The sequence below is a fragment of the Aspergillus tubingensis genome, assembly GCF_013340325.1.
Source record: "Aspergillus tubingensis WU-2223L DNA, scaffold_9, whole genome shotgun sequence".
Lineage (NCBI taxonomy): Eukaryota > Fungi > Ascomycota > Eurotiomycetes > Eurotiales > Aspergillaceae > Aspergillus > Aspergillus tubingensis.
Window position 1 is genome coordinate 1,181,289 of NW_023336283.1, and position 27,923 is coordinate 1,209,211.

General features: G+C 49.7%; 9 protein-coding genes across 9 annotated transcripts; 4 read left to right on the forward strand and 5 right to left on the reverse strand.

Annotated features, from left to right (window-relative positions):
• Window positions 1-631: 631 nt before the first annotated feature.
• On the forward strand, window positions 632-2,159 carry AtWU_08474 (benzoate 4-monooxygenase cytochrome P450; the record flags this gene model as incomplete). The annotated part of the gene is made up of 4 exons (XM_035503582.1): window positions 632-974; window positions 1,063-1,222; window positions 1,346-1,468; window positions 1,556-2,159. 4 exons carry the CDS (start codon window positions 632-634, stop codon window positions 2,157-2,159), a joined length of 1,230 nt encoding a protein of 409 aa, XP_035359475.1.
• A 260-nt stretch (window positions 2,160-2,419) lies between these two features.
• AtWU_08475 (uncharacterized protein) lies at window positions 2,420-3,766 on the reverse strand (the record flags this gene model as incomplete). The annotated part of the gene is made up of 5 exons (XM_035503583.1): window positions 2,420-2,547; window positions 2,599-3,165; window positions 3,229-3,477; window positions 3,531-3,564; window positions 3,620-3,766. 5 exons carry the CDS (start codon window positions 3,764-3,766, stop codon window positions 2,420-2,422), a joined length of 1,125 nt encoding a protein of 374 aa, XP_035359476.1.
• Window positions 3,767-4,602: 836 nt separating this feature from the next.
• AtWU_08476 (CENP-S family protein) lies at window positions 4,603-5,236 on the reverse strand (the record flags this gene model as incomplete). The annotated part of the gene is made up of 4 exons (XM_035503584.1): window positions 4,603-4,723; window positions 4,867-4,900; window positions 5,022-5,145; window positions 5,204-5,236. The coding sequence occupies 4 exons, from the start codon at window positions 5,234-5,236 to the stop codon at window positions 4,603-4,605; spliced, it is 312 nt and encodes a 103-aa protein (XP_035359477.1).
• Window positions 5,237-5,789: 553 nt separating this feature from the next.
• On the forward strand, window positions 5,790-10,144 carry AtWU_08477 (uncharacterized protein; the record flags this gene model as incomplete). The annotated part of the gene is made up of 7 exons (XM_035503585.1): window positions 5,790-6,333; window positions 7,482-7,521; window positions 7,581-7,867; window positions 7,921-8,884; window positions 8,933-9,334; window positions 9,385-9,629; window positions 9,684-10,144. The coding sequence occupies 7 exons, from the start codon at window positions 5,790-5,792 to the stop codon at window positions 10,142-10,144; spliced, it is 2,943 nt and encodes a 980-aa protein (XP_035359478.1).
• A 465-nt stretch (window positions 10,145-10,609) lies between these two features.
• On the forward strand, window positions 10,610-12,488 carry AtWU_08478 (pentachlorophenol 4-monooxygenase; the record flags this gene model as incomplete). Its single annotated transcript, XM_035503586.1, has 4 exons — window positions 10,610-10,715; window positions 10,789-11,188; window positions 11,242-11,592; window positions 11,642-12,488. The coding sequence occupies 4 exons, from the start codon at window positions 10,610-10,612 to the stop codon at window positions 12,486-12,488; spliced, it is 1,704 nt and encodes a 567-aa protein (XP_035359479.1).
• A 632-nt stretch (window positions 12,489-13,120) lies between these two features.
• On the forward strand, window positions 13,121-15,155 carry AtWU_08479 (cytochrome P450; the record flags this gene model as incomplete). The annotated part of the gene is made up of 9 exons (XM_035503587.1): window positions 13,121-13,436; window positions 13,495-13,530; window positions 13,590-13,811; window positions 13,871-14,511; window positions 14,587-14,698; window positions 14,759-14,809; window positions 14,864-14,889; window positions 14,949-15,022; window positions 15,101-15,155. 9 exons carry the CDS (start codon window positions 13,121-13,123, stop codon window positions 15,153-15,155), a joined length of 1,533 nt encoding a protein of 510 aa, XP_035359480.1.
• Window positions 15,156-15,230: 75 nt separating this feature from the next.
• AtWU_08480 (alpha/beta fold hydrolase) lies at window positions 15,231-16,103 on the reverse strand (the record flags this gene model as incomplete). Its single annotated transcript, XM_035503588.1, has 1 exon — window positions 15,231-16,103. One exon carries the CDS (start codon window positions 16,101-16,103, stop codon window positions 15,231-15,233), a length of 873 nt encoding a protein of 290 aa, XP_035359481.1.
• A 492-nt stretch (window positions 16,104-16,595) lies between these two features.
• Window positions 16,596-17,939, reverse strand: AtWU_08481 (3-hydroxyisobutyrate dehydrogenase; the record flags this gene model as incomplete). The annotated part of the gene is made up of 3 exons (XM_035503589.1): window positions 16,596-17,330; window positions 17,498-17,688; window positions 17,774-17,939. 3 exons carry the CDS (start codon window positions 17,937-17,939, stop codon window positions 16,596-16,598), a joined length of 1,092 nt encoding a protein of 363 aa, XP_035359482.1.
• Window positions 17,940-18,585: 646 nt separating this feature from the next.
• Window positions 18,586-26,692, reverse strand: AtWU_08482 (putative cell morphogenesis protein (PAG1); the record flags this gene model as incomplete). Its single annotated transcript, XM_035503590.1, has 5 exons — window positions 18,586-22,047; window positions 22,099-25,647; window positions 25,703-26,454; window positions 26,590-26,605; window positions 26,678-26,692. The coding sequence occupies 5 exons, from the start codon at window positions 26,690-26,692 to the stop codon at window positions 18,586-18,588; spliced, it is 7,794 nt and encodes a 2,597-aa protein (XP_035359483.1).
• Between the last annotated feature and the right edge of the window lie 1,231 nt (window positions 26,693-27,923).

The window sequence follows — 27,923 nt, forward strand, 5'->3', positions numbered from 1 at the left end:
ATACTGGCCGTTTTCATTCCCAGCTAGTTTTGCTAGGAAGGATGAAAGACACTTGAAAACCTACGAGAGACCAGCGATCTAGTATTGCATCCCATTTTAACTGGACAAGAAGATTATCAACGCACAGCACCTCTCTTGACTATGTCTGGAGCCAGTCTTGAACAAGTTGCCATAATGGCATGCTCATTGGTATGAGACAGACCCTTTTATGATAAACTTTCTCATAATAACGAACCAATGTCTGGTGTAGGGCACAGGAGCATTGATATTGATGGCCATCTATAACTACTTTTTTCACCCCTTGGCGCGAGTTCCCGGACCTTGGACTGGGGCAATTTTTCCGGTAAGCCAAACTCCCAACATTTGCAGGGTCTACCTGGATCTGAGGGATATACACTTCCATTATATTTTCATAGTTCTGGTCGATGAGAACCTTGTATCTTCGGAGATTGAACCCAGATATGGCAGAGCTACATAGAAAATATGGTCAGATACAGAAACTCCCCCACCCCCAAATTTATGGCTATATAGCAAGCCCTGGTGACGCATCAGAGGAACTGACGGATATACAGGCCCGGTTATTAGAGTTGGCCCCAACCAACTGTCATTCACAACTGTTGCAGCCCACAAGATGATATACACTTCCAAACCAATCCACAACGGCTCTAATAATCTATTTGAAAGAGAAGGAACACTAGAGGACGTACTGCTATCACTCCTACTAGAAGCACCCCATATCGGCTCACTCTCGAATCAGGAGGAGCACAAAAAGATGCGAAGACGCCTACAGCCCGGTTTTACATCAAACGCACTCTTTGAACAGGAAGCCCTGCTGCGCATGCATGTGGAACGCCTCATGCTTACGTTCGCGCGAAATCCCGGCGTGAGCAATTTGACTGAAGCTTTTGCCAAGTTTCTCTGGGCGTTTGTTAGTGACCTTTCATTCGGCGAACCTCTGAATCCTGAGAAGAAAGGTAAATTAGCCCTCGATTGCTTATCATTATTCCAACTGTGCCGCATTTTTTACAAATTCTGTGATGCTAAAGCCAGATCTGCACATAGATACGCTGCAATCGATGGTTGAACTGTACCACAGTTGCTTTCCCCTGCTGGAAGCTATCAATTATGTCTTACCACAATTCCAACAAGTGTTTAGGCTGATTTTCCACATGATACCGTCAGCTAATCTGCGCGCGGTATTGCCCAGCGTCACACTTAGAGAGTATGAATCCATTCTGCTGTTCATTTCGTCACTGTTCTCCATAAGCTGGTCTTTGTGGTCATAATTTCCTGTTCTGCTTTTTCTCGTCCAGACACCACTGACTCGCTTGTCTTTCTTTTCTAGTTGCATTAACCGACAGGATGGCCGATCCGATCTCATCACGCATATTATGGGCCATAAGTGCCGCAATCCTACCGAACTGGAGTTGAGGCATGGCGAACTGCATCGTGACGCCACTTTCATTATGTGAGTCGTAGCCACCACATTGGAGGTTTTCAACAACATGGAAAGCGTAGCGGTGTGCACAGTGACTGAACCCCTTTGTGCCTGTAGGCTCGCCGCCTACAAGTTGACCGAGACAACTCTATCGGCATTATTCAACCGACTTCTCTCAACTCCAGGAGTGCTCCGGAGACTCAAAAGCGAGCTCTACCGCAACTTCCATACTATTGATGAGATCACGGGGAAGAAACTGCTGTCACTGCCATATTTAGATGGATGTGTTTACGAGACACTTCGGCTAACCCCCGCAGTGGCGGGCAAGGTACTGTCCCGTCGTTCCCCCGGAGTGATGATGGAAGGCATCTACGTCCCAGCTGGAACAGAAGTATATACGGATACGTACACCATGCAGCGAAGCCCCCAGTACTGGCATGCCCCAGATGAGTTCCGTCCAGAGCGTTGGTTCGAACGTAGTGAGGGCAGTCCGTATGCTCGGGACGTGCATGAGGCCTTCAAGCCGTTCAGTTCGGGCCCGAGGGCTTGCTTGGGGAAGGGACTGGCCCTTCAGATTCTTCGATTGACTGCGGCTTTGATTGTGTATCGCTTTGAACTGAGCATGGCCGATGCGGATGGGTTTGTGTGGGAGGAGGATATTGAGTCGAGCATTTCGTACTCGAAATATCAGGTTAAAGCTACTGTGCAGGAGCGTGGCTGACTTTGGGGTAACTCCGATGGCTTGAGGTGCCAATAACTGTAGCGGTTTGGGAAATATGGGACTCGATGGTCTTCATTACGCTTTAATGTCTGCATGAATCTGTGCAATGAGATATTCTAGTTGGTCGTAACAACCTACAGTACTTGCAGTGATGCACGGTAGGAAGTCTCTGTCTCTGTAATGTTCAATCTATAGTATACAGGAATGATTTGTCGGATTAGACGTTATATGGTGGTTATGTCCATACTGGTCTAGGCCTATCAGGCTTGTACATCAACCAATATCTTACAATGTGAGTCCCGATCATTCACAAGGGCCTGGAAACCTTTCTCCACGACTTCATCAAGCTTGATCTTCGAGGTAACCATCCTCTCGGGTTTCAGTTGCCCTAGAACATTATTAGAAAAGTCAACTTGAGCAAGTAAGAGACGCGACTCACCATAGCTAAGTGCTCGAATGACTTCCCGGAACGCACTCTCATCGTACAGTGCTGATCCCGTATAGTTGACTTCGCTATACATCAACTCGTTGACTCGGATGGCTGGTCGCTTCTCCCACACCGCAATGTTTACTATCGTCCCATGTGTTCGACATGCTGCAATAGCACCGTTCAAAGCCACCTCCACACCAGCCGTATCGAAAACAACATCCGCTCCCACGCCGTCGGTCAACTCGCGTACTTTTGCGGCGACGTCTACCTCTCGCGGATCCAGGATATGTGTTGCACCGTAATAAGAAGCGAACCGCTTCCTATTCTCTGTCAACTCCGCAACCATGATGTTCTTCGCCCCCTGTAGTTCAAGCACCTGGATGATCCCAATACCGACAGGTCCGCCCCCGAGCACCAAGACGTTATCATTTGGCTTGAATGGAGATATGTTCACGGCGTGCCAGGCTACTGCCAACGGTTCGACCAGTGCTGCTGCTTCGAGGGATACATTGTCGGGAATTGTATAGAAATGTTCTGCGGGTGCTACGATGTATTTCGCTAATCCACCACCGTAGCCTACCAAATTGATTAGTATATAGGTCTGCATGTACACCGTATGTTGTAGGGATATGTACGTACCCGATAGCCCGATGAAACCGATCTTCTCGCAACAGTGTTCATAGCCCTGCTTGCATGGCGTGCATTCTCGATCGAAAATGGTCGGTCGCACAACCGCTCGTTGTCCCGGAGAGATATGGGTCACGTCTTCTCCGACTTCTTCGACGATTCCGCTGAACTCGTGACCGAGTGTTACTGGCAGGCTGGTTCCTGTGATTGCGTGTGGCTTTTCTGGAACTAGAACAGGGCCTCCGGAGTATTCGTGGATATCTTTTGAGAGTAAGTCTGGGGGTCTTCGACACAGAAATCGATCGCGAACTTACCACTGCCACAGATCCCAACGAATGATGGTCGCATCTATGAGTAGATCTGTCAGCGCATGCATTGTAATTGTTATGTGCGTGAAGCACACCTTCACCTGCCCTTTGCCGCATGTGGGTTCTTCAATTTCCTCAACCCTGATGTCGCCGCGACCGTGGAAGCGCGCTGCCTTCATGACAGGCGTGGTTTTAAGGGTTGTTCGATAAGTGTTGACAGAGTCGGTTGCAGTGTTCAACATTTTTGCGGACGAATTCTGGTGTCCTCGACAATGGTGAAATCTGTATATTCTGTAGTCATTCGATAGAAATATGATTACTAGCAGTGTATAGCCTGGGGGGATCCAAAGCTTCAATTATCCTATATATGAGAGCTAAATGGTATAAAGTAGATAAGGGCGAACAGTATCCTAGACGTTTTTATGACGTTGATCATGATCACCCGAGATCATAGATCTATCGTACTATAAGCTGCTCGTTTGAATTAGGTTTGACAGATCATGATGTATGGAGTGACCGTCGAGTTTGATTGGTTCATTTGCATCTCGTTCCTTTGACAACCATTACAACATCCATGATGTTGCATTCTCCTGCGTGACGCCATGCTATTGGCCTGCGTATAAAAATAGTGCTCCAGCTAGCAATTTGTGATTTGCTGGAATTGAGTGGCGCTAATTCAGGTTCAAGTATCTGCTGAGAAGTGGCTCAACTGCAAGCGGCCAAGAATCAGAAGGGCGTGGCTTGAGATGGCGTCTGGGGAGTGAAGCTCGATTCTTCACTTTGTGGGGTGCTAGGCAGTGGCGTCATATATCCGGCAATCCGACACATGACACCGAGTAATATCCAGTCCCGCAGCTGTCACACGAAACGGGGCAACCAGGTCGTTTTATCATTGGTGTCCAGCACTTGTCAGTCTAAAGCGATCAGCAGCACTGAGCACAGGCTTCTAGAATAAAGGTAGCGGCAATTTTGAATGGTAGCGATGGGCAGCCGCCTTATCTGCTCCCGCTGCCACACTTTAGTCGCAAAGCTGCGTGAAGCTGCGTAAGGCTCAAACGCGGGGATTTATCCCGACCAGTTAAGCTTCTTCTTCTTCACGCTGTTGCTCAACAAATGCTCGCAAAATAGACTCCAGTCCTTCGTTACGGCGTGCAAGAAGCATCACATCTGCGACATTGACTGTTGAGCGCCCGGCATGCCTAAATAGGAAATGCCGAGTGTTAGCCCGGAACCAAGGTCAAGCATATCCTTATCCAAATCGCCCCTGGAAGGTCACGATCACATCAAAACAAGGTAACCAGGCCCTGCTAATTGGGACTTTAGGCTTAGGGATCTGGCTTACTTAGCAAATGACTCCAGATCCTGGCTGACCGTCTCTGCTCATCATCCTTAGTCAGCTACAGGTTACAGTGATCGATACATGACGAAAGCCACCATGCAATGAGTGAACGGCACAAAGAATCGTCTGCGAATTGGTGGTGTACGTATTGAACCTACCGATTTGGGCCCAGACCATTTCAGTCAAAGCTCCGATAAACTGAGGGGTGGCGTTGACACCAAGCTTGATGGTCTCTTCATCCACGATCTTTCCAATCGATAACCAGAGAGCAGATTTCAAGCGCTGCAAGACGATTTGTTACTGTGTGCCATATATGCTATGGATGATGTATACTACTTACCTCTTCAAGATTAACTTCTTCGTTCTGCTCCATTGTCTATCGAGGCTATCGGAAAAGCAAGAAGCTTGATATATGGCAAAATTGATAGACGTTGCGAAACAGGCTTTTGTCCGTGGCGATAGGATGGGATCTATCGTTGATCGATCCAGCAGTCTTCGACGCGCGATGCTCGTGTCCCAGAAGACGCGTTGAGCGTACATACAAATCGAGATCAGTCGTGATTGGCTTCTCAACCCCTCCCGGAGAATCCATAACTCCGAACGCGGAATGACGCTAGACCCGAACGACCCATTTCCACATTCGGAATTCTTCTCTACTGTCCATTAAGTTCCACGCCTGTTCACCGAACCAGGGACTTCTCCTTACTCTTATCGCGTCAGTCTGTCAGGTAAAATAATTGCCCTGCAATCAATTCACCAGCTCCAATCCGCGAGTTGCCTCCTGGGCCCCCAAAACCCCACGACCAAGCTTCCCAACAAAACGTCCACTATCTTCCGGCCAAAGCCGGCGACTTCCCCTCTACGCAACCCAGCAACATTCGGACACACGGTCACTTCAGACCTGAAAACAAAACATATCATCCAAAATGGCAACCCGCGATCCCGGCGAAGTTGCCGCTGACGCTCTCAACGACTTTTTCGGTCAACTCTACAGCTTCTTTGAGACCATCTTTACCCGATTCTTCGGAAACCTCTATGCCTCCTTCGCCGATGTGAGCATCAACCGCTGGACGAAGGTCATTCTGTCTGTGATCGGCTACCTTCTCATCCGGCCATACATCGAGCGTTTCTTCAAGTTCATGCACGACCGAGACCGCAAGAAGCAGTTGGAGAAGGAAAAGGCCAAGAAGGATGGAAAGAAGGCGAAGATGTCAGCTAATGAGCTTCGTGGCGGCGCCGGAGCTGGTCGAGTCCTCGGAGAAGTGGAGAACACGGACGATGAGATTGAAGATGGAGAGGACTTCGCGACGGCGAGCGGCGTCCCTGAGTGGGGAAAGAACGCTCGGAAGAGGCAGAAGAAGTACATGAAGAACCTGGAGAAGGAGGCTGAGAGCCGGACACACAATCTCTCTGAGGAACAGCTTATGGAGCTACTGGATTGGAGTGAGTCGGAGGATGACAAGGCCGCTGGTAAGAAGGAGTAGGTCGTGTCTTTTGACCATATTCTTTTCTCTCCCTTGTATTCGATAATATGATTTTGGATGGGAAACATACTTTGGAGATTGTGGTCTTTCTGATGATGTACCATAAAGACGGGTGGTGTTATAATATATGTAATAAGATAAAGCATGAAGGTGGCCTTTCTGCGCTGCCTCTTAATTTATGACGCAGATAATCTTGTTCCTTAATAACTGTACAATTGTAGTCGGCTACGATAGAGTCAATATTATCTTTCTGGACTGGTCGAAATGTGTGACTTTGCCAAATGATCCAGTGACAGACGAAAGCGAGTGTAGCTAGCATCAGGCTCCCCATCAGCGTCTTGGCCCACAACCCGAACACAATGGTTATACCGAAAAATAAGTGCATAATCAACTTCTGACAATCCCGTTCGGACAGATAATCATGGGAAATACCTTTGTAACGCCGGTAGGGAGCGTCGATCAATGGGGTATTGATGTTAGAAGAAGCTGCTCTCGGCACACGCATGATAAACACCTGCCGATACAGCATCCGGTACGGTATCCGATACTGCTACCGATACACCTCCGATACAGTCGAATAACACCCCGTGGGGTGAGATTCCTCCTTTAGCTTCAATATGAGGGGAACCTTCGGAACATGAGAGTAGGTAATGAAGCAAGCCAAAGCCTAGCAAGGTGATCATACATTATTGATAAGAAATTGGGAAACAAAGTTCGTAAAGCGAGGGTATTCTCTATGCCGTGACGTCGACGAATATCCTGAGTACGATGCTTCAAGCCATTGTTACTTAGCCGAGCGATAACCTTACTATGTATTAATCTCACTCTATTCCAATTGTTCCAGAGAATGTGTGAAGTAACTACAAACACAATGCTCTGAGGGACTCACCAATCTCTTCTAGGGAGGACAAATGTTGAGAGAGGCGGTTCCTCTTCGCAACGGGCAGCGGTCACGTTCCCCCGTCTGGGGGCGGTACGCCCCGCTTATCTGGGGTATTCAGCGGGACATACTAGAACAAATTCGTCCGACTCGCTTGCAAGTCACAACACTCTGCATCTTCTGCCTGTATACAACAAATACACGTTAGCTTAGACCAGTGATTTATACCTGTCCTCCATAGGTTTTGCCAATAGGGCACGCAGCGCTTCTATTTGCTTGCTCAAATACAGCATGGTACGTACATACCTGCTTCTACACCAAGTGGCAGCGTCGGTCATCTAACTCATGATTAGTCGCAGCAATACAGAAAAAGAAGAAAGATCGCGCTCGCCTGTTTACCATGCCGTGCGCGAAAAATCCGCTGCGATGGTATTGAGCCCAGCTGTGGCCCATGTAAACGACGAGAGACCTCGTGCTCTTATCCCGTGGAAAGTGCCAGAAAAGCTCAAGACAACCAGTAAGACCCTGCTGTGGATAGTGGACGAAGCCTCGGGCCAACTGTACCTGTCATTTTCAGGTATATACACCGGTTGCACACCGTTGATCGAGCTGCGTCTGCCAGAGCCACCCACATTCCTGCGTCTGGAAGCCCACTTGCTTCAGTAGAACCCAGAATTGGACAGAGTACACCAGGTGGTGTCGGTCACCAAAGCGATCTGAATAACGATACCGCTGACTCTCGGAGCATGCCTTTGCGAGCACACACAGAGGGTGGTCCCATTGCTTTCCCTCAAAATGCCCTCATGAGCAATGACGGACACAGTGCCTCTAATCTTAGAACAAGGCAAGCCTCGGGCTTCCGGAGTTCTAGAGGAAGCCGAAGCCGAATCACCGCAATGGGCATAACACCCGACGGACTCTTCGGCTTGTCAGAGAGCGAGGACGAGTTCTTTGGTGATTCATCGGTCGCGTCTTTTCTAAAACAGATCAAAGAATCTGCAACAAAAGAGCCTGAACGAGGACAATCGACAACAAATCCGGTTCCGAGTGCGACATTTGGCACACCATCAATTCCAACGCCACCAGTGGCTGATAATAGTCTGAGTGTCAAAGCCTACCATCTACCACCCCGACAACTGGCTGACTATCTTTTAAACTTCTATTTCGATAAAATCCATAGTCTGTATCCATATGTTCATAAACCAAACTTTCTTCGCGCTTATAGGCGCTTATGGACGCCAGATACGGAAACAGACACAGAAACCATCTCGTCCGGACTGGGCTTAGGAGATGCCTACGTGCCCCCGGCACTGTTTCATTGCGCATTGAACATAATATTTGCTCTTGGATGCCACTTTTCTAAATTAGATCATACAGCGCGGCAAGCTACAGCGGAGGAGTTCTTTCAGCGTTCGCAGCGACTATTGAATGTGATGTCACTTGATAAAGGTGATTTATCCCTAGTACAAACCTTACTATTGACGTCGCAATACTTGCAAGGTGGCGAATCTCCATCGAGATGCTGGAATATAATTGGCCTTGCTTGCAGAATCGCTCAATCTCTCGGAATGCATTCTCTTAAGGCCGATAGGCCTAGGACACCGGCCCAAATACAGATGAGAAGGCGTGTCTGGCATGGATGTGTAATGCTTGATCTGTGAGTGAATCAGATTATGAACGTTCATATTACTGACAAAATCCTAAGTGCAAGTAGCATGATGCTGGGTCGTCCGCCCATGACTCATTCTTCCGCAGTACCTCTTCCAGAAGCTATCGATGATGAACTTCTCAATTCGACCACAGCAGCCTGTCAATCACCAGTGGGCACGCTTTCAAAAGCTGAGTTCTATGTCAGAACTCTACAGTTATACAAGATACTCAGAAAGATACTATATGAGGTCTATGAGCCTTGGGAGGACAGGGGGTCTCCTGATCAGTCAGAACGGCCAAAGTCCGAGAATGAGTTAGCACAGACCTTGCTCAGTTTAGATGAGGAGCTTCTGAAATTTGAATCAAGTCTCCCAGCGGCTCTACAATGGCGTGATGCACAGCAGCCCGCTGGTGTGGTTGGACCATTCCGTCGTGAAAGCAGCCTGTTGAGGGGAAGGTGAATACTACTGCGAATCGTTTGATGATACGTCACTGACATTGCCCCAGATTTCTTCATCTGAGGATCTTGCTTCTTCGTCCTACATTTGTCAAGTTCTGCCGTGACAATCTGCCACCGCGTCAAGCGGGCGGCTACCCTCGACACCAACAAGTACCGTTGAAAAGCAGAATAGCCGTGGATTTCAGTATCAGCTGCTCGACGTCATGTATCGAGACTGCGGTTGAGCTGTCGCATCTTATGAATGAAATTTCGACGACTGAACTGGCAAGTGTGTGGTGGTACAATGTTTTTTGTATGTGCCCCCCATGACGAGTATGAAGCGACGGCCGCTGAACCAAATCACTAGATGCTTTTACGGCTGGTGTTGTTCTTATATTGGCACAGGCATCCCCTGCTATGAAGTCTAGATTTTCTCAACCAGTCTTGGGCAATGCTTGGAAAAGCTGCTGTGACTGCTTGGAAAACATGGACCTGTACAGCAACACCGCCAGAAACTGCGCCATCAACCTGCGGAAGACCCTATCCCAAGTGCTAGGCGGCCAAGGGCATGAAACTAGTGTGTATATTGAGAAACCTGCGCCTCAAACTACAGACCGACAATTGGGCCAAGATGTTGTTTCATCGAAAGCACCGAATTTCTTTTCCAGTCTCGCTGGATCAGAGGTTAGCGATGGTGCCAGCCAAGGCGCTATGGATACTCAATTCTCTGAGGCATTAGACTCTCTCTGGAGTGGAGATGATGTGAATAGTTCCCTGATGGAGATGCTATGGGATGACCTTTGGTTGGCAGCGCCATCATTCTTCTGATATTCGTCAGAACATGATGAAGCTCCGCCTAATAAGAATTGAATAGAAAATATCGAAGAAGAGAGAGACACCTGGCCAACATACAAGACTTCCTAGGAAATCGACATTCATGGCCTAATTTATTATCATGATGGAAACCAATCTATTCCCATCTGCCACGGAATCACTTGTCGGATAAACCATGGAACATGGTCTAGAGCTATCAAGTTACATGGCCCTTCATTTATTAGAAAACGCCGATCTCCAAGGCGATCTTGCATGAACCCCGCACATGACAAGGTCATGTGTGAGGGGCTAGAAACGCTTTCCCTGTGCAACACTTAGCTGACACTATACACTGTTATAAGAATCCGCACAGTCAGTGCCCGAGTTCAAAGTAACCTACTCTGCAACCGTCGCATTGCTTATATACATTGACGTCCCCTTTTCCTCTTGGCACATACTATTGAAACATTCGTGGCGTCCATGACTGAGACAAGGAAAGTAGACGTGTTCATTAGTGGTGGTGGGCCTACTGGCTTGCTTACTGCGTATGCACTTGCTAGACAGGGTGTGGACACCTTACTCGTTGGTAGGGACTTTCTTACTTTCCTCCCTCAATGAATCTCCTCAAGAGGCTAAACTTCGCTGATTGCTCGGCTTAGAGCAACATGACAAAGCTCAACAAGCCATGTATGGTCGAGCAACAACTCTCCATCCGCGCACGCTTGAGTTGCTGGACCAATTGGGCGTATTAGATGATCTGAACCAAATCGGTTACGTGGCCCGCGATAGTGTGACTTACAGGGATGGCAAGCGGGTGACAGCCCGAGGCTGGGAGATTATGTACCAGCATATGCGTGGCACGTTCCTGGACTACTGTCTGAATATTCGTCAGAAGTACTCGGAGGAGGTGATACGAGATGCATATGTAGCGCTTGGAGGCGAGCCGTACATCGGATGGAGACTAGATGGCTTCGATGTTGAGGAGGCTTGTGATGACGATTATAGAATCGTCTCACATGTTACGGAGGTTAGCTCGGGTAGGAGGTTGACGGTGAGGAGGTATGCGGGCAGTCCACTGTATTGAAGAGAATCATGCTGATATTGCTGATTAGTAAATTCATCGTTGGCGCGGATGGCAGCCACTCGCTTGTGAGACGCCTCGCTGGCATTCCGTTTGAAGGCGATCACACAAACTTCAGATGGGTACGAATCGATGGGCGCTTCAAGACTGATATGCCCGATGCTGATATTGGCTTCGCTTCCATCGAATCCAAAAGCCACGGGAATGTGCTATGGGTTCAGTTAGATCATGGCGTGAAGCGGATCGGATTCGCCATGACACAAGAACTGCTCGCTAAATACGGGGATAAGCTTACACTTGAGGATGCGAGGGTGGAAGCTGTCAAGTCCATGGAGCCATTTTCATTGGAATTTGAGACCATTGACTGGTGGACTTTATATGGGTTGGTCTTGTTTCCAAGTCTCCATGTTCCTTTCTAACTTCCACTACAGGATCAACCAGCGCGTAGCAGAGTGCTTTTATGACAACGATCGAGTGCTACTAGCCGGCGACGCCTGTCATACACACTCATCTGGAACAGCACAGGGCATGAATACAGGCGTTCATGATGCAGTAAACCTAGCCTGGAAGCTCGGCGGCATCGTGAAAGGTTGGTATAGTATCGATGTGCTTCGCAGTTATGATACGGAGCGGCGTGCTGTAGCGCAATATCTAATCAACCTTGACAAGGATTTCTCGGCTACCATCTCAGGGACCGTCCCTGACAGGTACAAGGATCTATCATTAAGCTCGAATGAGCTATTTGCCAAGGTCTTCGATGATACAATTGATTTTTGTATCGGATTAGGAGTTCACTATGACAAGAGTGCCATCAACAAGCCTTCCTTGGTGACAGCAATATCAGCAGGCTGGAGAGCTCCAGATGCTTTGGTATATGCTCCTGGATCACGACTACCTATTCGATTGCTCCACCTGATGCCGAACGTTGGTGCTTGGACAATTCTTCTCCTGGCTGGACATCCCGAGACGACTGGGCAAAGACTCTCCCGTGCTATGGAGACATTGAAACAGTTTAGCGAGTGCCTTCCTCGCAGCATGGTTCGGTCTATGACTGTGGTTGCTCAGAGACCGGCTGGAGGAGACCAAAGGTTCAATATCCCGACAGTTGGTCGACTCTACTATGACCCAGAGGGCTCGGCCCATGCTGCCTATACGGTGGCTGATAGCAACGGTGCAGTCGTCATTATTCGACCCGATGGGATCTTGGGGTATGCAACCCAACTTGACGGGGCGAGTAGCGTACAAGAATATTTTGCCGGCTTCATTACCACCCACTGAAGATATATGGATGCTATGCTGGACTTTACAAGTTTGATAGCATGATGTGCGGCATGGCGTAGTCGTCGATTTGGCTACTATTTCAGCGACATCTTCTCACATTATGTGGAAGAGGTGCAATCCCCATGAAACCTGGCACAATGTAAGTGTAGCCGATCGAAGAGGAATGACATAGTTCGGTTTCGGGTGCTGTTTGGTAATATTACCGAAGCCGAAACATACCACTATGAGCCACCTCAAGTGGAACCTTTAGTTCCAAGCTTGATTCTCAGCACCAAATGAGGTTCCTGATTTTTGGGATTTGTCCCAAGCTTTCCGGCCGATGCTGATAATACCAGCGATCATTATGTATATGCATCGTTGCACTAAGAGGAATACACTACCTTTTGCCGTGGTATGAAGCTCGGAACCCCGCAGATCCTCGACCCGCCCCCGCAACCAGCCAGTGGCAGGTCGGTGAAAGATGACCTCTACCCGGCTAGCAGTAATTACAGTCCGACACACAACGTCCTTCTAGTGCTTATCAGTGCCACTGGCTCCCATGTTATTTAATCGACCTCTTCTTCCTCTATTTCTCTATATGCTTTCCCAAGACTCATCCAGGTCAATTCATCACCGACCAACTCACCAAGATGGGCCTGCTCAGTGACTTCACTCGACTTGATTCAACTCATCATGAATCCATTCCATACTTTCTGCCATATTTTGTCTGCTTATCACTCCTCTCGCTTATAAGTTACGTTCTATACATCCGCTTCTACAGCTCATTAGCCAAAGTCCCCGGCCCCTTCTGGGCCAGTCTTTCGCGATGGTGGCTGGTATTCTTCTCAGACAAAGGCAATATGCATCGATTGTATCCTCGTCTCCATGAGAAGTATGGCAAATTGGTTCGTGTCGGACCAAGCGAAGTTAGTGTGGCGGACTTGGATGCCATCCAGACGATTTATGGTATGGCCGCTTTTCACCTGAAATTGTTTCGTCAAAGCACTGACGCATCAACGTGTAGGGGCTGGAAACAGGTTCGCAAAGAGTGATTGGTACAGTGAGTCCACTCACCCTCTCAATCATACCGAAGTACATTCTTGCTGAAATAATACGAAGGCGTTTGGCAAGGTCGTCGTAAATTCGATCTCTTTGCAGAACGAAGTGAGATTATCCATGGTGCTCAGCGACGACTCGTCAACAATATCTACTCGATGAGTAGTCTCAAGGACTTTGAGCATGGCGTGGATGCAGTCGTCGAACGACTCATGCAGTGTCTACACCGGCAAGGGCCTGACGCAACTGTTGATATGGGGAAGTGGGTGCAGCTGTTTGCTTTTGGTAAGTTTTCCCAAATATGTTCAATGCATGTTACGTAACTTCTAATAAACGCAACCCAGATGTCATTGGAGAAATCACATTCTCCAAATCATTCGGTTTCCTCGAGAACGGAACAGACGGTGGCGCATTCAGTCAGATTGAGAACGCACTTCGCTCGGCTTCCTGGGTGGGACAAGTACCCTGGGTTTATTGGCTGCATGATTATATGACGCCTCTCATCGGAAGTCGCTTGGGTATCGCAGCGCGCCATGGTACGATCCGACAAATTGCAGCTCGTGAGATTATGGCCCGTAGAGAGGAAAAGCATGTCGAAGAGGCTAAAGAAGAGCAAGACATCTTATCCAAGCTCTTTGACGTGCAGAAGAAGAAAGGAAATCAGCTATCAGATGATGATGTGCTCTCAATGGCTACGTCGAATGTTTTTGCGGGCTCTGATACCACTGCTATCTCGATCAGATCGATCATCTACCATTTGCTGAGGACGCCAGCTTGCCTGAGGAAGCTCAGGGATGAGATTGAAGATCGGAAACGTCAGGGGAGGTTCTCGGACCCGGTTACGCTGGACCAGGCGAATGACATGCCGTATCTTCAGGCGTGCATGTGGGAGGGGTTGAGACTGCACCCAGCTGTAGGGATGACTCTGCCTCGTGTTGTCCCTAAGGGGGGGATTGTCATTGATGGGTGCTTTTTGCCGGAGGGGGTAAGATGACTCCAGTACCCATGGCTTGCTGATTGCCCAAGAAGGACTGTGGACTAATACAGGATGAAATAATAGACAACCGTGGGCGTCAACCCCTGGGTCGTTCATCGCGACGCCAGTATATTCGGCGACGATGTTGAAGCATTCCGCCCTGAAAGATGGCTAGGGGAGAAGACAGGCGATATGAGTGAGTCCATACCTCCACATTATGTTTTGATTCAGCTAATCAAATGCCTTCTATAATTAGGACGATACTTCTTCGCTTTCGGTGGTGGTTCGCGACTTTGCATTGGAAAGAGTACGTCTACCTCATCTTCGTCATACAAATTTCTATAGCTAATATTTATGACAGACATAAGCTGGATGGAAATGAGCAAGGTAATAGCCACCCAACCTATTGATACCACTCTCTACAACATAAACTAACCGAGCAATAGATGATCCCAACCCTCCTAAACCGCTTCGACATCCAACTCGCGAATCCAGATGAGCCATGGAAGGAAACATGTTGGTACGTATACTACCATCCACCCACAAATCGGATCAAAAACATACCATACCAGCCAAGTCAATACTAACACTATCCCAGGTGGTTCGTCAAACAAGAAGGTCTCCTCGTCAAACTCTCACCCCGCAAAACATAACCCCTACATCCTCACCAACCATGTCCCAAAATCACCCCAACTCATCAAATTGTACATACAACCCACCAAGACAAATCAATGATGACTATCCCTCCACTCCCCCACCCTAAAAACCCAATCCCTGACCAACGCCCCAAACACCCCCCTCTCACTCGCATCAACCGGCAACCCATGCGTCCCACGATCCAGCACCGCAAAAGTCGCCCTCGGATACCTCTCCAACAGACCCAAACAATCCCTATACCCTACACTCTCATCCTGCCTCCCACAAACCACCAGCGTCGGCGCCATCAACTTCTCCCCATCCCCATTCCCAAGTACCTCCTCACTCAACCGATACCTCCCCACATCCCCCCTTATCTTATCCAAAACCCCCTTATCAGCCCCCTCCTCCGCAGGAACATACACCTCCCGATACTTCCTCACCAACTCCCCCACATACCCCTCCGTCTGCACCAGCACTTTCCCCCCGTTCTCAACCCCGAGAAGCATCCTATCCTCCTCACCAAGCCCATTCATAACCCCCTCATCCCTAACCAACGGTTCAACCCTATCAACATCCCGCTTCCCATCCTCCGGCTCAACCAACGGCACTCTAAGAAGTAACCCATCTATCTGAGCCATATATCTCTGAGCGAGTGCACGCGCGAGATACGACCCGCAGGAGGATCCGACCAACATGAAGCGAGCATCTCCCAGAGTCGTGTCGATGAAGTGCACAAGGTGGTGGTAGATGTCATCGAGGGAGGTGATGTTTCTTGCTGGCGTGGAGGCCGTTCCTGGTAGGGCGATGTAGATTCGGCGCAGGTTGGAGTTGGGAATGTTGGGGCTGGTGAAGATGGGCTCGAAATCGTGCATTTCTGTTTCGGGCGTCATTTCCCAGCCGGGGATTATTAGGATTGGGTGGCCGGTTGGTGGGCCGTGGGTTTGTGTGGGGAGGGGGGTCATTTTCTTTTGGTTTCTGTGGTGGGATGGGTTGGGTTTGGGTATAGTACTATGTGAGGGATGGTGGTTGGGGATGTGCAGATTCAGTTTAGGAGAGTGGTTTCTGGGAGGGGATGGTTGGAGTCATAGGTTTTGTGGATTTGTCAGATCACGCCAGATCATCCATTTGGTTTTGTGGGTTGGCTAGTTTAGTTTGGGGCTCGGGCTAGTGGGTTTAAAGGTGTCAGGTCAGATACGAGGGTGGGATTCAAGCTAGTTGATAGGTAGCTAATCAATGTATTGCGCTGTGGGAGGACTTCAATATGTAGTGATGGTGTTGTGGTCGTCATGTATATATGAGATAATAGCTAATAGGGACTGAAATGCATGCAGATCATGAACAGGCTTGGCAAGCGGAAGAGTCATGGTCATGAACTCTATGATTCTTTGTGAAAATCTCGTTGCCACAACTGAAAAGGACTTCATTCGAACAATACCGGAGGCCGTACCAGTCGATCATTGCGAGTGCTCCTTCAGCCACTTGTACACCACGGAAAAGTCCTTCCCACGGTGTTCCTCCTCAACAGCATTATACACCTTCTGAGCAGTATCTGCCAGCGCCAAAGGTGTTTGCGACTCTTCCGCAGCAGTAATCGCCAGTCGAAGATCCTTATTCATAAGACTCACTCCGAAGCCTCCCTCGTAACCACGAGATGCGGGTGCCGTCTCAACCACTCCAGGTACAGGGTTGTTGACTTCCATGGGCCAACACCGGCCAGTAGATGAATTGACAAGCTCTGCCAAAGCCTTTGGGTCCAATCCCCATCGCATGCCAAGGTTCATTGCTTCCGCGGTCGCAATGTTGTTGATCGCTAGAATGTAATTGTTCGCCAGTTTGCCTGAAACGCCGGCTCCCGGGGCGCCCATGTGCCACGCCTTCTTTCCCATCATGAGTAGCACGGATCGCACACGATCAAGCAACTGACCAGTCTGCGAAGTGGCACCGAACATGAAGCTCAATGTGCCAGCACGCGCACCCACCACACCACCCGATACAGGGGCATCTACGAAGCGCCCTTGGGATGTGGTTTGTATAGCGTTTGCGATTTCCTTTGATGACGCAGGGTCGATCGTTGATGTATCGATGAACAGTCGCTCTTCTTCTAGCGTGGGAAGTTCACCTTCTCGTAGAATAGAGTGATAAACATCCTTGACATGCTGCGGCCCTGGAAGGCTGGTGATGATCACGGACTGGACAGTTCATCAGCAAACAAACCTAATTAAATGCGGGGTTCTCGTGAATGGATATGACACCCCAAATATGTAGCCTTAGAGTAGCAAACAATGTCCGATCGCAAAGCCACGTAGGGTCTCACATCGAGCGGTGACATCCCCCCGAATAGGAACGATCAACTTACCGACTTTTCCGCAAGTTCTCTCGCGGTCTGAGCCACCAGAACCTCCGAAGCGCCGTCAGCAGCGCCGCTGCTCCTAGCGATTTCTTCTGCTTCCTTCACGAATCTAGACATGTTCTCTTCATTCACGTCTCGAATAATCAAGGTATCCGTCTCAGGAATCTTAGCGCGCAGGTTCTTAGCCATGTTGTAGCCTGTGGTAGACAAAGAGATTGTCAATGTCAATTAGACAATGCCATTGAAAGACGTTGAAGGCTTCCCCGACCTGCTAATACCTACCCATTTGGCCCAGCCCAATGAATCCCCATGTAGCATCCCGTTGCGCAGAAGTTGAGAACGTGCGACCAGACAGAGCGTAGTGTTGCGTGAGACGGCATGTCGAGGGAGATGCTCTGAATAAGGCACCCCTTCCACTGCGAAGGGGCAGAGCACGCGAGAGACTCATTTCAAAAGAGGTATTACACGATAATGGGAGAGACCACTCAAGGTATAGTAGAGAGAGTAGTGCTAGGAAGAGATAGTATTTGTCGAAGGAAGAAGCGTAGTGACCTGGGGGAGCGAGCAGCTGTAAGTTGGAGAACAACCGAGCACCCCTCGGCCCAGTGGAGTGCTGGAAAGGTGGAACTCCGCTGCTTTCCGAGGCTTTCCATTCTTCAAAGTACCTCAAGCCAGGGGCATCATTGGGGAATGACGAATAGAGTTGAGAGTCGACGATCTTCCCTTTCCTGCCTTCAATGCGGGGAAGCCCCAATGCGGTATGGCGTCGGGGAGCGTCACGGGATGGGCCCGCCGCCTGGACCGTGAGGCATCCACTCTCCCCACTGGACTTCCCGAACACTACTACTGTACCACTCCATATCACTATATTCTCGTTTATATATCTTCTGATTCGATTAATTAATCTATAGATGTCTGTACTACATACGGCCAAGGAAATGATGAAACGAGGGCAGGCGAACAGACGTCAAGGAAGAGTAAACGAAGGAAACATCGACGAATGGGTATGTTGAACGCCAAATCACACCAAGCACCGGCTTACAATATCAAAGCAAAAGAAGGTCGCACGAGGATTGGAGTGATGATCGGTCCCATCACTGTTGTGCTGGGGAAGATGGGTTGCTCGTTGGCCCCGTCAGATACTCCGCAGGCACCTTGGGCACGCGCGGTGAGCTGGCCGTCTGAACCATTGCTCGCTGTTGGGCTCGAACCAGATCACGCTGTCTCTCCTTTTCCCGATTCGTAGCTGCCCCGCCGGTGAGTCGTCGCATACCGCTGCGGATCATGGATTCAAGGGATGAGGACCCGTCCGTGGCACTGCGCGTTTGACTGATAGGATGCGGCATGGCTTGTTTATGATCAGCCAAGCCGTCCTCTATCTCGTCATCGGATAGGAATGCCGACTCAAATCCAATCAAGGGCGTGTTATGATGTGCACTAGAACTCTGAGGCGTGAACAAATGATTGACTGGAGACGTGACGGAGCGCGTGTGGGAAACGGGCCGAGCAGTTTGACTCTGAGGCTGGGGAGTAAAAGTCCCGGGAGATGGCGTTCCCATGCTGTCGAAGCGCAGATTGGACGGACGGGACTCAGCAAGTCCATTATGGAAAGAGGACGTTGAGGCGGTTCGGGCAAGGGACTTGCGGAGGATTGGCGCGGTTTGCTGATCGTAAAGATTGGCGTTGGTATCGGCAAATGTACCAGTAAAGCCCCGTAGGGTGGAATCGGAAATAGGGTCCAGCGTTGCGTGCACCGGGTCTGTCTCCTCGAAGAAGTCATCCAGACTGTCTAGCTTCTGGACGATGTCCCCCATGTTGCCGTCCGTTTGCGTATCGATAGATTTCATCGTGTCCGCCCGCATGGGGAAGAACGTGTCATTATACTCGTCGGCGTGGAATTCCACCTCAGAGGGTGCTGCCTCCTGCACTTCCATACGGTCAACCTCCGCGCAAGTGTAGAACACTGCATGGACATTGTGTCGTGTGATGCTTGATTGCGTCGCGGGCATGGGTATCGACCATCCGGTGGGCTCCGGTATACCATACAAGCTCTGCACGCGCTCGTACTCCTTTCGGATAGCCCGAGAAGACGACGAGGAAGCCATGCTCATCCGGATGTGATGCTTCTCCATTGGATTGGCCGAGACGGTCATTATGTGGTCCATGACCTGCAAAGCTTGGGGACAGAGATCCGTTTGTAGCAGTCGCAAGAGAGGAGAGATCAGATCAGGCCCATGACACGTCACTTCTCCACGACGCATGTCCATGTCAGGTAACAGCACGCATAGTATTTTCATGACCTTGACGCGGAACCAGTTTGTTGTATTGGTCAGCAAGCCCATGAGGAAAATAAGACTTTGAACATCCTGGCGGGGGAAGTAATAAGACCGAATCTCCGTGATAATATGGTTCAGGAAATCGTTCTCCGCCTTGTATTGGCCGTTCGCAAACCCGAGCAATGAAGCTGCTAGTCGGGGGCATCTTTCACTTTCAGCGACCCTTGCCAGCAGTGTCGCGCGCGCCAATGTCTTGGGATCGTCAACATCGGAGTCAAATTGACGCAAAAAGTGAGACAGGTTGGCTAATATGGCGAATAATAACCTGTTACCATCACCAATGAGCTCGTTGTTTGGAAGAGCACTCAGTCGGTGCAGGATGTCCAGTGTTCGATTCAACGATTCAGATGACTTGAGACCCTTGTAGATCAAATCCTGGAGACCATCAAAGCCACCTTCCCACTTTGGCGGCTGGCCTTTGATGAGCTCTGAAACCACCATGGGGTCACTCATGTCGACACGGTCCAGGAACTTCTCAAGCATGCCAACGCTTTCAATAAACTCCGTTTCGTGTATGGTATTCAAGCAAGCACACGTAGTCCAGAACAGCTGGGGATAACGCAGCAGGTCAGTAGGCGCCAAAGAGCTGATAATGATCTTAAGTGTCGTAAGAATTTCCATGGAGAAGGTTCGATAGTCCGACTCTTCGTCTGCAATAGTGTTCGACAGACGGGCCAACATATCAGCCAGCATCCGGGAATCGAGAGACATGGATATGCAACGGAACACTTGGAACGACCGACAGGCGAGATGTCGCACTGGGCATGACGTCGCCCAGTTCAACGCTTCTTTCGCCCATAGGTCGTTCAGCCCTTCATATCCAAGGCTGAAGAAACCGACTACTTGGCGAGTGACAGAGGCCATTGATGGCGGAACACGGCTGCCGTCCTCTTCATCTTCTTTGTCACTGGCGTCTTCGTATTCCCACACAACCTTCGGATCACTCTTACGGATTGATTCCACAAAGTCTTCAATGGACTGCCGTGTTTCGATAGGCGCGTCATCCTCAACCTTTGCAGCGATCAACTCGTGTATCAGATGAACCAGCATTTCCCTGGCCTGTTCTTGCACAGTGAGCGTGTAATGGTCCCAGAGTATAAGGACAACATGGAGTAATTTAACCAAATCGTCCATGGTCAGTGTAACTGGCGCAACCATCAAGTCAACGAGGAAAATCAGCGCGACTTGGCCCAGAGAGAGGCCAGCTTGCTTGTTCCCAACAGGAAGTACTGTTCCGAGGTCTGTGACATAAGGTAGGCTTCTGGTATCAGGTGGCGCTGGTGTGATATCTTTCCTTTCTTGTACCATGTGCTTCGGCACGACCTGCAACAAGAAAAACTCAATAACCTTGGAGCCTGCGGGAGTTCCTGCCAGGAACACAACAACCTGTTTGGCATAATCCACAAAGTTCTGCTCTTTGCGTTCCAAACAGAGGCTGATGATGAAGTCAAGCACTAACTGTACGTTGCCACCATGCGGGCCGGTGGCCAGAGCTTGCCAAAGGGCCTGAACCTCGTTTGGAAGAATAGTACTGCAGCGGATCGTAATTTCAAACAGATTGGCCAGAAGCATATATGACTTGGCTGTTGGGCCGCCATTGGGATCGACTTGAAGCTCCATTGTCTGGACCCACGGAAGGATGGCAGCCACCATGTTCCGCTGGCTGTCCGGCCGCAGATTCCGAAAGTGCAATGAAAACTCGGAGAAGAGAGTGAAGGCCAGGTCAGAGTGTTGCTTCGCCAAACGTTTCGAGGTCTCGAATTGCGCAAGCTTGTAGACGGCGGTCGTCTTGTCGGAAATGCTGATGTCGAAGTCTTGTAATCTTGAACTCTTCTGTTGTCGCTCTTCCAAAATCCGAAGCAGCTTAGCAGACTTCATTCTGATCTCCCGTTTCGGGCTACCAAGTGTAACAAGTACGGCACCCAAGATTCTCCAAAACCCAAGCGGATAATCCTTATGCTCGATGAGCACTTCGGTTACGACTTCAAAGTAGCTCTCCAATGCCTTCGGTCGCTCTGTGACATAGCACATCTCGATGGACCGTTCCAACAAGTATGAGTGCTCCTTATTGTGGATGATTAGATTTTTCAAGGCCCGTCTACCAATGGCGTGCCACTTGTCACTGATTGTGTTGAAAATGATATCAACCCAAGAAAGCATCCGGCCCACGTCAAATTGGAGCACCGACCCGCTCTCTGTTGTAATACTAATCGGCCCAGCCTATAGAAGTCAGTCGGTAGCCCTCATAGGATGAAAAGTCAAGAAACTTACGCATAGGGATGCCATTGCACTGAGGGCTGCTGCGCGCAGGTTCTTCTTCTCTATTTCCATGGCTGCGGCAGTATTACGCAATTCGCCAGCCTCATGGTTCTGTGAGATGGCATTTCTCCGCATCGTCTCCTCACGTTGCGAGATCTGGGACTGATTGGGCGAGTATCCGCACCAGTCCTCCATAAGAGAGAAGGAAGACTTTCTTGACTCGAAAGGTATCCAGCGAGAGGGGTCTTTGGTACGATTGATACCCTCGAAGAGCTCCTCCATAAGCCCGCAGTAGTGGAAGCGAAGCCGCTGAAATTCCCAGTCGTTCTGCACCTCGGCATCACTCAAGAATATCCGCAAGTCCTTTGCATAGGTGACAAGGTTGTTGACAATCCAGTCATCGTTGTATACTTCGGATTCTTTGAGGAAGTGGGACGTTAATTTATAGACATGGGTGACTTCGGTCCGCAATCGGTCTGTCTTGCGATTGCGCCGTGGGCTGCTCGGAGAACGATAATGTGTACCGATCCGAACCTTAGCCTCTTCGTTGCAAGTCGTAACGGCGTACTGTAGAGACTCAAGTAGGGTGCGGTATAGGTTCATGTTGATCGAGCCTAGGGCAATCACAATAGCGTTTCGTATAGAAGATCGCTCGGCTGATAGCAACGGGATCACAAAGGCAAAGAGGCTTCGGGCGGAGCTTATTTTATCCTGCGACTGTTGTGACCCTTTCGATCCTTTCCGTGCATGCTGAGCGTTTGCCAGCTGACTCTGGGACTGCGCGCCTACGCTGTTGAGGGTGGTACAGGCCATGACCAAATACAGCTTCCACTGCTCAATCAAGATCTCGGCGGTTGTGTTACTCCTACCGAATGAGCGAGCTTGAATGGCATCAATCGGACCGTATTGAGGATACTGAGGACTCTCCGCAAGCGACGTAATGGTCTTGTGCATCAGGACAAGTCTCGCACACACGATCTCACGGCCCAACGTCACAGCGAAAGGACAGGTCTCGAAGCTAATCCGAATGATATTGGGAAATACCTTCGACCATAGTGTAGAGTCATAGGAGACTTCACTGCTGCACAGCTCAATCAGCGTGTTTTGAGTGGCGCTTCTTCGCTTGCCTTTCTGGATGCGACTCCTCTCAGCCACAGTTAGTTGTTCGTCATTGACGTCCAATATCTGTTGCGAGTCGGCCTCCAAGATCCGGATGATTCGCGTATTCTCCTTGCCGAGGGCGCTGTCAAATTCCGTAATAAGGCGGAGTACGGTGATCGCAAAAGCGCGAACCCTCCTCGATTGCGAGCAAAGGAAGAATAAGCCGTGGGACTCCACCTCCTCGACCTGGGCGAGAACGCTGGAAAGGTCCAATTGCAGAGCCCTGCTCCCAGTACCAGACTTATCGCCAGAGTCCGCCGCTGCATCTTTAGTCTTCTGCTTGATCTCCTCAATCCAGATCCTCAGCAACTCGACATACAATCTCAATGTAGATTCGATGTGGCCTGGCCCAAGCATGCCTTCGTCTGACATGGTGGAATATCTCGCGTCGAAATTGAATATAAACCTTGCGAAACCGATCGTCACCTGCTGGGCATGAGATTGCCGTGCAATTGCTTTCAGAGACTCGGCAGATGAGGACGCTATGTTTGTTTGAACATGAGCAGTGCCAGTACAAAGCAGATTGATCAGAGAATTGAATGGTATACGATCGGATAAACAGCGAGGCAGGGCTTGGACCGCGACGTGAAGAAGATCGTAGAAGCCCTGTCTCTGATCTAGAATGTTAGGATGATCATCCCGTCTTCCAAAACTGAAGGCCTCCGCAATCGGGGTCTTAGGAGTTGTCCCGCCGAATTTCTCATCCAGTGCTGCCTGTCCTCCGAAAGTGTTGTCGCATAAAAGAGTTATCTTGCCAAGGATGTCACAGAACCGGAAATAATAGTCTCTGACATTCTCATTCAGTCTTGCTGTGTTTACAGGCCGTGATACTGCATCCCCCTTATTCCCTCGGGCATTTGGAAGCCGGGGGTCAGCCAGAAACTGAGGACGGTGGAGATAGGTTGGAGAGGACATGTCGGTGAATGGGTTGGGGATCGAACCGGTGGGCACGGGAGGGCAAAGCTGATCAGAATTCTCGATGTCTGTCATGATGGCGAGGAAGGACCTGATTCCAATCACCATCTTTTCCGGCTCCATCTGTTCGATCTTTAGCTCTTTCCCGGAGAGAAAAAGATCCGAGCTGATCATTTGAAAGATAATGCTTCTGAAACAGACGTCAGGATGCTTAAAGCCAATCATCCGTATTAGTTGGATAAGAGGTTCTGCAACGGCCGGTTCTGTACTCAGATATGTCCTTTTGCCCGGCGGAAGCGCGATTTTCGATACTTCGTCGACTTTACGCAGTGTAGCTGTGGGCGATTCTGAATACCGGAAGAAGTAGGTCCACAGCAAGCGACACATTGCCTGTAGGGCCGGCCCTCTCGTTGGCCGGTCTTTTAATCTCGGCGGGAGCGACTGGACCAGTGAAAGCCACTGTGAGGAGAAGTTTTCCTTCGTCGACACGCACAAGAGCAGCACATGGAGGGGGAAAGCCACAGTCCAATGACGAGGCTTGGTTAGCATCTGTGACAGACGGGACTGGACTAGCTCTATAAAGTCTTTCCACTTGGGCAACGTCAAGTCAGAGTTGGGACTTGCAGCCACAGGTAGGAGTAACTTTTCGAAGATATAACAATATGCCTGTTTGACCCGTTGCCCATGAGAATTACCGAACAATCGGGCCAGTGAGCGTAAAAATTCGCAAGAGCGAGCCCATGAGTCGGGTTGTGTCTTAATCCGAATATGCCTCATCCCTAGGATTAGGAGTTCAGCTTTGGCGTCACCATCCCTGGACGGCCCACGAAGTGTTTCATCCTTCTGAATTTTTTCGAGCTCTGCCAAAAACCGAGCTGTGACGCTTGTGAAGTTGTTTTCGCTCATGATCCCTAGCACTTGGGAGTAAATCCTCCAGTTCGCCATGCGAAGAGGCGAAGCTGAGATCTGTTCGGGGTCTACTGTTTTGAGTTGACCGAAGACTATATCCTCTAAGCGGTCCGCCATGTCCAATGTGATCGAAGCAAGACTGCTCTGGTTGAATATTTCGATCAAAACCCTGCAAACCAGGTAAACGGACACCGTCGCACGCCGCTCCGCCAAGATGACATCGTCGTGCCGGGAGTAAAGTGTAGTCGCAGGAGATGCCGAGTCAGTCTGAGAAGCCGATTCCGCGATGATCTGGGGTGGCTCAGTGTTGCGGCGTATCAGGGACCCATTTTCGGATGTAGTCTTCTGACCAGCGGCCTGTTTGGCCACAATAGCAGCATCGCCTTTGGCCTTTCGCCATAGCATGATCGTATCAATCAGAGGCTTCGGTTTCTCTCGCGCGATATGACCCAAAGCAGAGATCAATTGATCAAAGTTTGAATCGACGCCCGGTCCGCATACCTCTTCAACTGGCGCGTCTGACTCACCCAGCTTCATTATAGCTTGGTTGATCTTATTGTCCGCTTGACCTACAAACTAGGGCCACTGTCAGCAGTCGGATTACGCTCGGCGAAAAAAGGTATACACTTACGGAATTGAAGAGATGGTGCAAAGCGTATTCCCCAACCGTCTTCGACTCTGCTCCAAAATGGTGCCTCGAGTGCGAACGGCTATGGGACCGCTCCTGCCACGGCTTTCCGTTGGAGTTCATTCTCCTGTGAGCTGTACTCGCCAGGGTCCCATCAGCGACATCATCCGTATCTCTATCCTCTATGGTGCTTAGTGTGCCCTGCAGACTGTGCACCGCTCCATTGGCCCCTTGGCCCTGGAAGCCCGAGGGTCCCTCGTTCTGCTCCATTCGTACAGCGCCTGTGCCTTCTGGGTCGGGGGCGCCACCGCGGCCGAGCGAAGCGATCAATTCGGGGCTGAGCGGGCTTGTAGAGGTTGTAGAGGCAGCGAAACTGGGATTTCGGGAGTGTTGGATTCCATGGACAATCGAGGTATTTCGATGATGACCGTAAGAGTTGGATGGTCTCCTCTCCAAGCCGACATCGTACCCAAGACCAGACCTCCCAGCGCTTGGTTCGGGACTTTTGGAATGGGAGTTGCCGCGGCGAGAGTGTTGAGGCTGTGAGGATGAAGGGGCTAAGGCGGATAGGTCGGCACCTCCTCTGACCGTGGAAGTTTCCCGACTGTGCACGGTGGACGATGGCGTACTTCTCGTGACAAGGCGTTCTGGTGGAGTTGAAAAGCTATGGTGCGACACAGGGCTCGAATCGTCAGGGATGAGGGGCAATGGCGTTGGCTGGATGGGACCAGCCTTGATCGACGGATGTGAAGCCACTACCACGAACAACAAGTTAGACGCGCGATTATCCAATCACTCAGGTCCATTAGAAGCGATAGATAGCAGGGTTAAGACCATCACAATGAGAATCCGTTAGGTCCGACCGAGCGATAGAAGACGGAGTCACGTACTGCTGTTGTCCGACGTCTGTCCGGGTTCAAACGCCACTCATTGCCTGCTAGTGCTCTCTTCAGTTGGAGCGAAAGAACCTGGGTGCACTTGCAAACAGTGCATGGTTATCTTCCGCACATTAGATTGGAGACGAAATCGATGGATAGGGTGGTTGTCTGGGATTGAGGTAGCGTCACTTGGAGCTTTGTTGCTGGAGCAGCTTCCAGCCTTTGCTCGCGACCGGAGAGGCTCTGAGCACGGGGACCATACCGGCCCCCGAGGATCAAATTCAGGAAAGAAAATCAGCACATCAGAATGATCCTAGGGACCATTTCGCTCATTACACCATTCCACGCTTTTATTATGCATAATTAAGGGGGGTTTTCTTCGACACCCTTGTCTTTGTTCCTTTGAGAGGGACTTCCTATGTCTCAGTATATAGTATAGTCGGCCATATTGACGATACTCACCCCCAGCCAATCTTATCGGTAGATAAGAAGCACCCCGAAACTTTGGTTCCAGTCAGACTAGTCAACAGTCACAACTGTTCACATAGTTTTCAACAGTATGGTTGCTGATCTACATGAGTAGGATGCATTTATATGCTGGAACACACTGCATTCTTCAGTTTTCACACCATTGACTTTACCAGATGCCTAACCAAAAAGGTTATCATAGCCGATCATGATGTGAGAAACAAGTCGAAGCCATAAGATTCTCAGATTCCAGAACTCTTGAAATGGCCACTTTAGGTAAATTGAAATGTGAACTTGGCTACTAGCAGTAAATTACTGCTTGTAATGTCAGTTACTCACCATAGTTAGTAGTAGTCCCGGTACAAGAAGAATGAAATTGCTTCTAAGTAGAATGACCAGTGCGGAGACAGCCAAGAACATGATCCGCAAATTAATCTTGTGAAGAATGCAAACCCATATATAGTTACTAGTAGCGAAGCATTCCCGGACAGGATCACATGTGATATACTGGCAATTGAACTTCCATCCCGAGTGATATAAGTCGATTGAGGATGATCTTACGAGAGCCGTTTTCCATTAGCACCATGCTTACCAGTGTGACTAGATCTAGGAATAGAAGGTTCGTATAGATATGGGTCGCATATACGGAGTAGTAGGGCACGATGACATGAAGCCCACAACAGTCTGACACAACACACTCCTTCTACTCCAATAATACGAAGAAAAGAGTTCGAGCTATACCAGCAGGCTTTCAAGAGTGTAGCAGCAAGTCCAAGTCCTATAAAAATAAATACCTGATAACACTGGAATCATTTCAGATTGTTTAAGATGGTGCGGAATTCGTCCGCGAGAAGGGTTGCCAGTGTATACAGAGCATT